The sequence below is a fragment of the Meriones unguiculatus genome, chromosome 8 (genome assembly GCF_030254825.1).
Source record: "Meriones unguiculatus strain TT.TT164.6M chromosome 8, Bangor_MerUng_6.1, whole genome shotgun sequence".
In the NCBI taxonomy this organism is placed as follows: domain Eukaryota; kingdom Metazoa; phylum Chordata; class Mammalia; order Rodentia; family Muridae; genus Meriones; species Meriones unguiculatus.
The window spans coordinates 68,460,772-68,473,700 of NC_083356.1; the positions used below are offsets into that span (position 1 = coordinate 68,460,772).

Genomic DNA, 12,929 nt, shown 5'->3' on the forward strand with positions numbered 1-12,929 from the left:
CCATTTGTCCTGGGTTTGAAACCTAACAAAGGCTTGGGGGGTCTGAGCATGTTTTCATGTACTCAGTGAGCATCCTTCCTGTCCTGAACGCTCTGGATGCTGGGTTGTGTCCTCTTTGTCTTGTTCTCTCTGGATTGATCAGCTAGACTGGTAACACAAGACTAAGCTCTCCAAATGGTCTTCCAGATGACCATTTGCAAGATGGCTATGTCAGTGAACTGCCTGTTTCTATAAGAAGTCAGTGCTTTGTGGCTCACAGAAGTTGCTTGCATCCCAGGCCCTCAGCTGGATAGGTTGGCCCTGAGGCCCAACTTGAACTCCATCCCAAACCAGGAATTGTTGTCATTCAATAGAGCTGCACAGAGCAACTCATGCTTACCATCTTGCCACTATTCTACTATTCTGCAGTGGCCCTGTGAGGATAATCAATATGGATGCACTCATTTCCAGATGAGGAAACAAAGACTCAGATGAAGGGACTTGCTCAAGGCTGCCTACCCATGCACTGAGAACCCTTGACACTCACTGGATCCCAGAGAGTCCCTGAGAGGGGCATGACAGACTTTCTTGAGAAAGCAATACTATCCCTTGCTGGCTCTGCCTTGACCTGGGACAGGAGTGGGGGAGCTGTAAATCTCATAAGTTGAGCTCCATACCTTTTGTTAAGGGTGGGCTGAGGGCCTGGGATGTGAGCCACAAAACACTAAATTCACACAGCAATGTGCAGTTCACTGACATAGCCATCTCACAGAAGACAGATAATAGAGATCAACTCTTGGTACCAGCTACCTCCTGGACTCTCCCAGGACAACCCAGGGAAGGAATGGAAAGCAGAACAGGAAGTTGGGCCCCCGGATCCTGGAAGCTGGGCCAGAGCTATGTTCTCACCCCTAAATGTCCCACCTTTACAGAATCCCTAGTTGCTCTGCCCTGCATACCCCAAAGTTTTTCCCAAGTTGGCCTAGCCCCACACTATCCCAAAGCTGTGCCATGCAGTAAACAGAGTTTCAACCACAGCTCTGCTGTAATAGGCACTCTTCCAAGGGGCTTTGGGGCCTTGGCCTGCACAATAGTCAAGTTCAAGTTCACAGGGTATGAAAGAGGCAGGCACTGCTGAGGGAACATGCAAGGAAGGGTGCAAGGAGGTCTGTGGGGTGCCCACTCACAACGCTGAGGGAACATGAAAGCAAGGGTGCAAGGTCTGTGGGGTGCCTACTCCCAGCACCTGCTCACTCAAGTGTCACAGCAGCACTCTAAGGTTGCAAGGACAGCCTGCCCTTGTCACTCATCCCAAACCACAGCCGGGTGGGGGTGGGGCCAGGTCTCTGGACTCCAGGTGCATTTCCTTCCCCCTGGGGACCCTTGGAGTAAGCAGAAGTTTTCCCCAGGCCCCCGTTGGATCTTGGGGCCAAGAAAAAAAAATTAAAAAGTGCCCAAAAGGTTAGGGCAGCTGAGAGAGCAGCTCTTAGGGACTTGGTGGTTCCTGGATGGCTTGCCAAAGGAAATATAGCCCTTACCCCTGGCCACGTGGTTCCCCACCTGCCAGCACCTCCCCAGGCCCAGCCAGCTTGTGACTAAGAAAAAACAAGCAACTCCACTGATGCAATTAGGAAAATGTTATTTTTCAAGTGCTGCCAGATCCTGGAGGTCAAATCTGTGACCTGAGAAACACGTGAGTGCTGCCACTGGCGGCCATGGCCTGAGACAGCCACTGAGCATCCCCCAGCCTCCGCAGGGAGGGAATGCCCACACTTGTTAGCCTGCTAGTAGTCTGGGAGTGAGAGGCCCAGGGAGTACACCCACTCTTCCCAACCTGAGAATGAGAAAGTCCAAACCCTGCCTGAGGTAAATGTCCTCTTCATCTTCTGCCCTCATGCCTATCACACAGCCCGTGACCTACTTTGAACAAACACAGGACAAACCCCTTCCCCTCAGTCCTTATTTAGAGAAGCTTAAACAGGCCCAGGAGGCTAGTGCTGAGGACCTCAGTGTGATTACTGGCTGCCTTCTTGGGCTCTTTGCTCTTGGCTGAGCCAAGTTGGGGCAGTGCTCAGCCGATAGTTGGGGATTAGGCATTCTACCTACTGCATTCTCCCATGGGCTGCTGGAAGGCTAGACTGATGGTAGCCTGGGGCTAAGGTTCTCTTAGGAGCTCTGCCATGCTAGAGAAGCACAGGCCTCAGGTCAGGTCAGGAGCCCGGTGGACCACACTCCCCAACTTGTGCCATTGCCCACAGTTCCATCAGGGCTGTGGGTCTGAGCCTGTGCTCACTTGGTATATGTAAGCTGCTTACTGGGTCCGATGCTGTAGGGCAAGGTTTCTGCAGGTAGCTGGGGTTCTTGGGCTGACAGGATAGATGTACCTAGCCTGCTGCCTCAGGAGGCTGGGAACTGGAGCCTGGGGCCATTCTGAGGGCCACTCTCCAGGTGCTATTTATAGTGAGTACAGCTGAATATGGATACGGAGGGAAAGGAAGACAGGAAAAGGAAAGGTGGAAGGACTGCTGGCCACTGGGGTAGAGACCCGGCTGGTGTGCATGGGCTGCCCCATCCCTACACTCTACATGTCACCACGCTGAATCATTTACTCCCATGGTTGGGGTAGGAGTCTGTGGAAGCCCAGAGTTGTGGATTTCATGCGTTTTGATTTATTGGCCCTAGAGGGCCTCTTCTGAAACTGCCTCTTGCCACCCAGCAGTGACAAGAGGTTGCAAGGACGCCTTGAGGGTGGAGATGCTGGCTCCAGAACCTGAAGAAAAGCTGAGCAACTGGCCTTGGAGCCGACTGTGGAGGCGGGGAGGCTTGGCTGGCCCAGGTCCAGGGAAGAGGAGGGCTCCCATGCCAACCAAAGAAAGACCAGGGACCTTCAAGAAAACACTGTTCTAGAGTTAGCCATGCCCACTCCCATCAAGCCTCCACACATCCTGGGAAAAGTGCCTCAAGCGGCCCCTGAGGACACAGAAGGCGCCCAGCCCCCGCAGAGCCCCGCCCTCAGCCCCGCCCCTTGCAGGTGCTCGCCCCGCCCCCGCGGGGGGTCGCGGAGTCCCGGAAGCGGCTCGCGGGGGTCTGCGCGCGTCCGACAAGGACGCGGGCGCTGAGGGGCCGCTGCCGTGTGCCTGCAGGCGGCCCTGCGTAGGGAAAGTCGGCGCGGGGAAGTGCTCCTGGACGCCGCCAGCTTCACAATGAACGACCTGGACACGGAGGTGCTGCCCTTGCCACCACGGTACCGATTCCGTGACCTGCTTTTGGGCGACCAGCCGTTCCCGAACGACGATAGGTAAGTGACAGAGCTGTCCGCGGTGCTGAGCCTCGCTCGCACCCTCTCCGCCCTTCAGAGCCGCCGCCACGGCGTTCTTCAACTTTCCCAGCCTCCCTGGCGAGAAGTTTTGGGTAGGCTGGGCTCAGGGGCGCCTCTTCCCACAGGGACCTGGAGCCGGGCGCGGACCCCGGTGCTAGCTTGCAGGCTCCGAGGCTGAGCTGCGCGCGGGGAGCTGGGGAGTAGGGGTCGGGCTGTCTCCGCGCGCACTCCCGCTCTCATTCCCAGCCTCAGCGCTCCCCTGGTTTGGGGACCAGCCAGAACCAGACCGCCGCCGCGGAGCCCCGCAGCCAGCCAGGCAGTCATCAGGGGGCTTAGCGTCCTTCAGGCTCATTTCAGCGTGGCCACATTTTTGAAGGTGTTATGACGTACCTTCACCTCAAATTCTCCTCTGTGCTTTAAGCAGGGATCAACAGAATGAGCCTGTGAGAATAACTCGTAAGTGTAGGGACTTGGCAGGAAGCTGAGGAAGAAACGTCTCTTTCTCTCTGCCTTTTCCCCAAATATCTGTCTTGGGTAAACACTGGTGTTCTCGCAGTCGGCCTCGGGGGAGGCGCTTTTACATCAGCAAGGAAAGATGGTGAAGGACACTGGCAGACTGAAACGGCTGACTGGAAAGAGAAGGCTTATGGTCAGAAACTTCTGTGTGTCACCTTCTCAGGGCTATGTCACCCCCAACCCTGGGCTGGGATGCCGTTTCTCCCAAACAGTGTAATTACTTGAGTTAGAACAGAAAGTACATGAGCCTGCAAATTGTCAGGACACACACTGAGCACTTAAAACAACCAACTGCTGAAATCACAACTGGAAAAGAAATCATTTTTGTGAGTAGGTCAGTGTGTAGGGACTGTGTGTACAGAGCTGGAGTGCACACAAAGAGTGATCCTGACAGTCGGTTGCTTTGCCTTCTAGAAACTGTATCCTGCCAGATGTCCTCTGGTGTTCAGTCAGTCACACAGACACCCCCCCTCCGTGTGTGTTTGTGTGTGTGTGTGTGTGTGTGTGTGTGTGTGTTTGTCTTCACTGATTATAATCAAGGAGTCTGGATCCTGTGCAGGCGGGCGTGTTTGTCCACTTGTCTCTTGCTATGTAGCCCAGGCTTGCTTTGATTTATTATCCTCCCACCTCAGCTCCTGGAGTGCTGGGGTTGCAGTTGTGTGTCCCTGCTCCTGGTTTAGAGGTGCTTTGGGACCAAGTGCTACAGTAAGAGACAAACCTGTCCAACAAGGTTGCCCTGGTTGGTGGTCTAGTTAGCAGGTCTTCTCAGACAGTGGGAGAGATGGTTGTCTTGGCCCCGCCATCTGTAGGACCCTCCTGGGACCCTCGCAGGGCGTGGCTTAGACTTCTGTGAGTCTAATTTCCTGTGCCTGACATCTTAAGTCAGCACCCCCTCCCAGCTGGGCTCCTGCTCCACTGAGATTTGATGAATTCTGGGAAATAACGGCTGCAGAAGATTCTCCCGGCACTGGGTAAGAAACAGCATCTGTCTCCCCAAAGTGCCTAGGCCTGGCTGGACAAATGCCAATGACTGTGGTTGATGTAACTGAAAGACAGCATCCCTTCTTTCCAGGCATGGAGAGTGAAAGTTTTTGTTGGCAGCCCTAGGGTGGCAGCCATAGTCTGCCTGGCAACAGCTGTCTTCAGCCCCAGGGGCTAAGAAACCGCTGTCAGGTCAGTGGCACTTCATGCAGTACTTTTCATTGTGGAAAAAAAAATTATATATATATATTTTTTTCTTTTCTTTTTTTAAACAGTAAAGTTGAACATAACCAGATCTGGCACAGCCCTCAACTCTCAGAAACCAGAACATGGCCATCATCCTGAAAGATCTCCCTCCCCTTCCAAGCCTCGCCCTTATCTCTAAAACCATCTGTCTCGTGGGAGCTGCTTCATTATCAGCTACAGAGAGTGACTGAGTCTGGTCTCTCATGACCTCTAGACTCTGGCCCCTCTGAGCCCTCAGGTTCTCATCACAGGCCAGTGGTACAGAAAACTGTGGGCTGAGATCTGCCCCAGAGCATCTGTGGGTACACAGACCCAGCTCTGAGCACAAACTTCAAACTTAGGGTGGGGAGGATAGGTGTTGGAAGTTCCCTCCTGCTGCTTGGAACCTGGCCTAAAGGTCCTGCCATCCCTCCCACTTGAGGAGCTTTGTCACTTCTCTCCTCATCCCTCTCCTCATTCTCTCCTCATACACTTCTCTCCTCATTCTCTCCTCATACCTGTACCCTCTTCCTTCTGCACCATCACTGGTTCTCAAAGTGAAGGATAGGACTTGGGGGGGCATGTCTCCACAAGTGTGACGATGACCCAGGCAGCTGTGCCGTGTGTCTAGGAGTGCTTAATCTTGGATAGAAAGGGAGGGAGGCTCTTTCTGCCCTGCCTGCTCTCAGGAGTTCTCTGGGGTAGCAGGCTAGTGTCTTGGGGTGAGGTCTTAGGCTGTAGATGATGGTCTTTTGTGCCAGGATGGTGCAACATAGAACCCCCAGGGCACAGGGTAGTGGTCTCAGTGAGAGGGCATCTGAAGTACGTGTGTGCTGCCCTAGCACAGGACAGGTGCAGATTAGAGGCTAAGCCTCCTCCTACTCTCCCTTCCCCCTCGTCTTGCCCCATAGCTAGCTGCAGCGCAGAAGTGAGGAGAGCTGCACCCCAACTCTTGGAAGGCTGTAAGCAGTTGGGAAGAGCCATGTGGTTACCTGTTATCCAGAGGAATACAGCCACTGGCGATGAGTCATCAGAGCCTCAGAGGCCTTGACAGGGAGGTTCTCAGCCACCCATGGCTACATGCCTGCCTGGGCACACTGAGCACTACACACAGGCCACGAGGGGCAGACTTAAGTTCTCACCCACACTGGGAGCCCATGTAACCCTGGGTAAACTCTCACCTTCTGCACTGAGTGTGAACCCTGAGATCTTCTGCGGAGCAGTAGTCAGAGGGAGCTTAGTGGCTCCTGTCATATCCAGGAACCCAGGCATCTTAAGGATGTTGGAGCCCCTTTCTACCTGGAACTATGCCTCCAAGTTTTCTGTTCTGGGGGATGCAGACTCAGATCCTCCCTCTGAATGCATGAAGACCCTGAGAGGATGGCATGAGAAGCATCAGGATATGGTGTTGAAGGAGTGTCTGAATCTCAGAGTCTTGTCCCTGGGCTATAAGGGAGACTCAGGCTTCAGCACCACCGCTGGATGTACAGGGCAATACAACACTGCTCAGAATAGCCAGCCAAAGGGAGAAGAGACCCAGTAGGTGACCACTGGCTGAGCTCCAGACAGATGAAAGCAGGTTTGTCCCAGGATTAGTCTGCTCAGTTCAAGCCTGAAGAGAAGTCTTCAGGGTCCAAGGTGCTGCTGCAGATGGCAGGCCAGAGAAGGCCCCATCTGTGCTATCCCTAGCTTTCAGAAAATGGGTGGACCACAGCTCACTTCTCTGAGGCAACAGCATTGAGTATTTTCTGACAGAACCAGAAAAATGGGTAGACACTGCCCTTGTTGCCAGGGCAGGGGGCACCCCCAATTGAAGACAGGGACATTGGGGTACAAAGACTGTTGTGCCCCCTTTCCCAGCTTGCCAGGAACTGTAGTAGGTTAAAATGCTCTTTGGGGACTGAGCTGGAGCCTTCTCATGAGATGCAGGCCCTCCACCCAGGGCCTGAATCTCTGAGGCAGAGATTCAAGAAAGGTGCCTCGAGGGACAGCCTGCACTCAGAACTACTCACTGAGATTGTTAATGACTGTAGAGTTGGGCTGGGCAGTGCTGCTGATGGAGTGAGGCTGAGCTGGGAGTGGAGAACTCCACTAGGATCATCAGGGCTGCCTGACAAGTGCCTTGGATAGCCGGATGCCCAACTAAGTGCTTTCCCCATCACTCTTGAACAGGCTTGCCCTCGGGGCCAGAGCCTGGGTCCACAACCCAACCATTTCCACAGCTTCCTAAGCCCTGTGCTTATCCCTACTCTCATTGTACTTCTGTTCCTTCTACTGAATATTACCATTCTGAACCTCTGCTTGGCATCCCTGCTTGCATGCCACTCTCTCAACATCCATTCCAGGACAGGTAGCCTGCTAGCTGCACCTTGAACAAGCACCAGGTGCTCAGAGAGCACTGGACAAGAGTTTGTGCATGAAGCCCTCAAGGGTAGCTCTAGGGTGGGAGGAGTTACTGGGGATACCACTGGTTCTCCTTCGGGGGTCTCTTGGGCCCTGACCAGGAGCCCTTATGGCTCCCAAGTTAGCACACATGAGAGGAGTAGGCATCAGGTATCTGAAATGGGAAGGGAGATGGAAGGATGGAAGGTCTCTCCTGGCATAAGCCAAGGTGATGGTGGGGGGATATGGAGGTTATGCCTGGCCGAGAGCCCAACATGACAAAAGGGGTTCAAAAAGGAAGCAGGGATCTACAGGCAATGAGGACTGAAGCAAGCAAGGAAAGGCCAGAGCACGGGCCCTAGGAACCCCAGAAAGGCCTGGAGCCTCCATATCACATGATAGGCTTGAGTTACCTAGCCAGCTGGTAACTCACTGCCTCATGCCCTGCCAAGAGCAGACATCAAATGAACTGATGGGGCAGGATATGGGAGCCGTCATAGCAGAGAGCACACAGGGGATGACGATAGCCCTGACAGGTGAGATCAGATTGCAGAGCAAGTTGAGTGGCTCACACTGAGTTTCTGACCTCTGTTCCTGCCCCAGGCTTCTGAGCCCAGGGAAACACCAGGTGGTGCTGACTCCCATGGGAATTTGCATTTAAAATGTCATCTGGGCGCTTCCCTGGCCCTTCACAGGCTTGACTGACAGCAGGGCAGGCCTTGTGCTGCTGCCCTGACCTAATCTCTGGGCTGGGTTGCTCAGGTGAGGTTAAGTGGGTCATCTGGATCAGAGGAGCCAGCTCCCTGGACTGCAGGAGCTAACCCTGGATGTCAGTGTGCCTTGTGGATACCCTCTTGTGTCTTTTATATGATTGAATCAAGGCCTAATTTGAGCAGGAAGAATGAGGATGGAGTCTGAAAGATTCTGGAATGTTCCAGGTACTCTCAGGTGTCCTGAGCAAGATATAGGTTGAGACTTCTCCAGTCACTGTCCAGGAGCAGGGCTGGTTTCCTCATGGCTCCACTCTCAGCTACAGGGTTGTGGGGCTGCTTATGTCTCACACTTAGATATACAGGGAGTTGCCTGATATCCCCCTATCCCCAGAGCTCCATAACAAGGAACAGAGCCTGGAAGTGAGCCCTGGGCAGAGAAGCCATGTTACCCCTTGTATTCCCAGGGTTGGCTACACCTTCCTCCTTCTGGTGTCCCTGCATGGGCATGGGCTCTGGAACTTGAGCCACCACCCCAGAGATTGGGTCCTGCAGGCTACAAAGGTCCAAGCAGGATCAACAGATGATAGATGGGATAGGATAAAGGGACCAGAACACAGGGTCAAGAAGAAGAGTCAGTACAAGGTACATTTGTGAGTTAAGAGAGTATGCTCATCACCTGTGGGCGCTGAGGAGCTCCCTGGGGCCTGTGTCCCCATTCATCGAAGACACCACCTGAGTTGACCACCATCAGTAGACTTGTATTCCATCAGTAATTCCTCCATGTCCTTGCCTGTGAGGTCCAGAGACACCCTGAGAAAATGAGTCTGGCATCTCCAGGGCTGAGTTCCTCGTCTCATCCTCTGAGCCAACACAGCTAGACATATTGCTTGGCCTCTAAGCCCATGCCCTATGCTCACAACCTAGTGACTTGCTTGCATGATTCAAAATCAGATTCATCTTGAATTAGCATAAAACAGAACCCAGAGGGTGACAGCGGCTGCTGCTGCTGCTGCTGTATGTGTGTGTATGTGTGTGTGTGGGGGGGTCCTCTGTGAAGTTGCACAGAGATCATCATTAGTTGGGAGAGGAAAACCACAATTCCTAGGGATTCCCCTGATTCTCCACACACCTCCTATAGCCTGCTGCAGGTGCCACTCTGAGCTCCTTCATTTGAATGCAAACAGGAGGTCATGTGTTCGTTTTTTTGTCTTTGTCAACTGTGGGGAGTCATGGGTAGGCACTGAATAATCCTCAGAGGCAGCTTCTAGCACAAATAGGTCTTGAAGGTCGGAACTATCCATCAGATTCCTGGAGGCCACAAGTATCTAGCAGATGCTGGTAGATGGGTTAAAGTGTGTTGACTGTGCTCACAAGGGTGTGTTCAGGCTTCTCTTCCTACAAGGACTGTGCTGAGGTTCACCTTAAAAGCTCATTCAGCCCCAATTGCCCCCTCCACCATCCCACTGGGAGTGGGACTTCAGCAAAGGAAATTGGGAAGACACAGCTCAGTTTGTTGCAGTTCTGGCAGCTATAAAAAAGCTGATGGGAACCTCTAAAGAAACTAGACAGTACTGTGGTTTTGAAGTCACTGAACTTCACAGTTTGTACCAGGTTCCCTTGATCCCTAGAGAGAGCCTCTGCCTGTGTTCCCTCCCCAACTGTAGCACTCATCACCATCAGTGGCTGCAGGTTCCGTAAGAGGCCAGAGCCAAGAAGCTGGAAGTCACTAATGGGAGCGTGCTATGCCAGGCCCCATGGTACTAGCTCTGAAGTTGGCTTCTGATAATGCAGCCTCATCCTGGGGCTAAGCTGTTTTCCTAGGAGAACTAAGTAGCCTGGAAATATGCTGGAAGGTTGAAATGCCCTAAGAGAGGCCCACTCCATACCGGATGAGGTGGAACGGTGTAGGAACCTCCTGGAAGGCCAGTCACCTTCCAGAAACAATGAGAGCCAGCCTGCCAGCTGACCCTGAGTACTGAGAAAAATGGTGGAAACTGTATCCTTCCAACCTTGACTTCCCTGAGAGCCTAAGAAAGAGGCCGTTTGTAGCCAAGAAAAGTCCCCATCCTCTAGGGGATGAGTCTCCTAGGACCAGGCTTGCTGGGGAATGATCTATTGTGGGAGAGGGGGATAGCAAGAACCAGGAAAGGAAGGTGTCCTGACCAGGCTGGTCTAGTAGGATGGGTGAAGGGTGCTTCAAGGCAAGGTGAGGATTTGTGTGAGATTCTTCATAGCTCTGTGTTGGGCAGGGCAGCCATCACCTAGCAAATCCAGGCAATTCCCAGCTTTGTAGGTCCTTGGTGCTGTCCCTGGGTCTTCAGCCCCATGAAGTTCTTGGACACCTTAGAGAAAGAGAGAGAGAGAGAGAAAGAGAGAGAGAGAGAGAACTCCCTGGGAGTAGAGCCAATCTGGGAGACTGCAGGGTGGTGTTCTGAGCCCAGAAGTTCCCCTGTCCATCTTCTGTTGCTTTAGATGTGGGCAGAGCCACTCCTTCAAGGCTAGCTCATGAGGGCTCCTGTCTTGCTCCACTGTTCCACCCACACCCTGCTTCCAACCTCAAGAAGCTCCTCGGCGAGTGCTGCCTGGCTATCCCAGGGAGATAACTCTCTCTTCTCCTTCAAGGTCCTGACAGACTCAAAGGCCTCATCCTGTCCCATTGTCAACTTGATGAATATGTACATGTCGTGTATAATGTCCTTGTTTTAATATCACTGTGCTGATCATGGATGCCTGTGATCATTCAGTACGGAAGACACTTTGCAAGTGGGATTAAGAGCCTTGTGGTGACATGGTACTTAAGATTCTCTAGGTGGCTTGCTACCATCTAGAGTCCTCTAATGAGAGGTAAGAGGACCAGAACAGAAGCAGAGTTAATGTGATAATGGAAATGAAGGAATTCAGAGACCCCACACTGATATACAGATGTGGTCACTGAAAGCTGGAAAAGGCAACTCCAGAAGGAACCAGCCCTGCCAACAGATGTGGAGGCCATGGGACTCCTGAACCCAGAGCAACGTGATTCATACATGCTGTCAGCCAATAAGCTTCTAGCACTAGTAGCCAAAGGACCCCTATGTAGCCTGTATCACGATTGTCCCCATCCCCTCTGATGCTTCCAGTTGGCCTCTGTCCAGTCAGTGACTTTCTGATCTCTGGCAATGCTCCATGAACACCCCTGCCTGAGGATGTCCTTCTCCAGTGAGGATGGTGTCAGGTCCATAGTCCCAGCTCAGAGCATCTTTATTTTGAATCATAGCAGCCTGCACACTCCCAGTGTTTGCTAATTATATTAGTCTCTTTACTCAACAAGCTTTAAAATCATCACAATCTGTTCTGTAACCAGATTTTAAATAATTATCTAACACTTGCTGTAAATTCACTTACACATGCTGCTGCTGACCACAGGCATCCATTGTGCCCCTTCATTCTGGGGTGACTTAATTTACCATTTCTGGGAACTGTCTGAAAATAACCTTTGAAGTTATTCACCCTCTCAAAAAAGGACATTTGTGCCTGTGCCATGTTCCCGTGAGCTGTTCTGCACCTGAGATATCTCTATATCTGGGATTTAGGTGATATTTTAGCAGGGTGTAATATTTCTCTGCCTCTCTTTTTCTTCCACTAGAACTGCCTGTGACCATCATCCCTCATACTTCTTTCCCTGAAGAAAACTCATAGCCAGCTCCCCTTGATAGGTATCCTTCCCCATCTTGTGTCCATAAATGTCCTTTGTTTGTCTTCAAGTTCAGTATATTGAGGAGGATGAGTATTCACTGTGTCCTGTAGTTTAGACCTGTTGGGAGTATCCTCCACTCTCTGACGCCAAGTCTGTGTCTGCCTCTGCCATGTGATCAGAGCCATTGGTCTGGTCAGTAATTCCATTTCCAGCCATCTCTTTGGATTCAATTTGATTCACTCTGTAATATTGGGATAGTGCCTGGGCCCCCAGGGAGCTTAAGTTGTAAAATCTCTCTCTACCTCCGTTTGTGGAGATAAGCATACTTATGTGGTCTTGCAGAGCTCCTTTGGTTGAGCCTTGTGCTCATTAAGCTGTGAGGTGCTTCTAGCCCTGGTGGCCTGCAGTTAGGCTTTGCTGACAGCCAGGCTCTCTGTCTTTAAAGTTCTTTCTCTCATTTGGTACAGTAAGCATACTCACACTGCCGTGCAGCTGCCAGCATTGCCCATCCACAGAAACACTGACTCTTTAGCCCCAGCCCCTGACATCCACCTTCTACTGCATGCCTTTATGGAACCAAGGACTCTGGACCTCATATAAATGGAGTGCTGCCCCAACGAACCTGTCCTTTTCTGAAGGCTTATTTCTTAGCACAACATCCACAACATGCCACTTAGCATGTGGCAGACTCCCTCCCTGCTTGAGGCTGAGTGTTCTCTCCTGTGGACTGACCCATGGCCTGTGCCATACTGTGCATAGACACTAGGACGCTAACACCTCTTGGCTGTTATGTAGCCTACAGCTTTTATGTCCTTTCTCCTCACCCTGTATATGACCACACTGCCTTTCCAGAACCCCAGAGCTGGGAAGGGCTATGTGTGCCCAGCTCTGGACCTGCCCTCTTTTTTAGGTCTTATGAAATATCCTTGCCAGGGGTATCCAAGCCATCTAGCTGGGCATGCCCTGGGCTCATGTTTTTTGTTTGTTTGTTTGTTTTGTTTTTATGAGACAGTCTCAGGGGACTGACCTTATTGAGAGGTACAGCCCTGATACCTCCCCAGCTGGACAACAGTATAATTTAGGATAGCTACTTGCTGCCACCCATATACTGCCAGGGAACTATGGGAAGAATTCTCGG

General features: G+C 52.2%; 1 protein-coding gene across 4 annotated transcripts in view; it reads left to right on the forward strand.

Annotated features, from left to right (window-relative positions):
• Window positions 1-3,006: 3,006 nt before the first annotated feature.
• Window positions 3,007-12,929, forward strand: part of Kcnt1 (potassium sodium-activated channel subfamily T member 1) — a 56,514-nt gene continuing 46,591 nt past the window's right edge. For 2 of the 4 annotated variants that reach the window (XM_021641052.2, XM_021641050.2), the window contains exon 1: window positions 3,034-3,277. In XM_021641052.2, coding sequence (XP_021496727.1) covers window positions 3,183-3,277 — 95 coding nt within the window. In that variant the 5' untranslated portion in view covers window positions 3,034-3,182. Of the gene's footprint in view, window positions 3,278-12,929 lie in introns of all 4 variants that reach the window. The other 2 variants (XM_021641051.2, XM_021641049.2) reach the window with 2 other exon arrangements.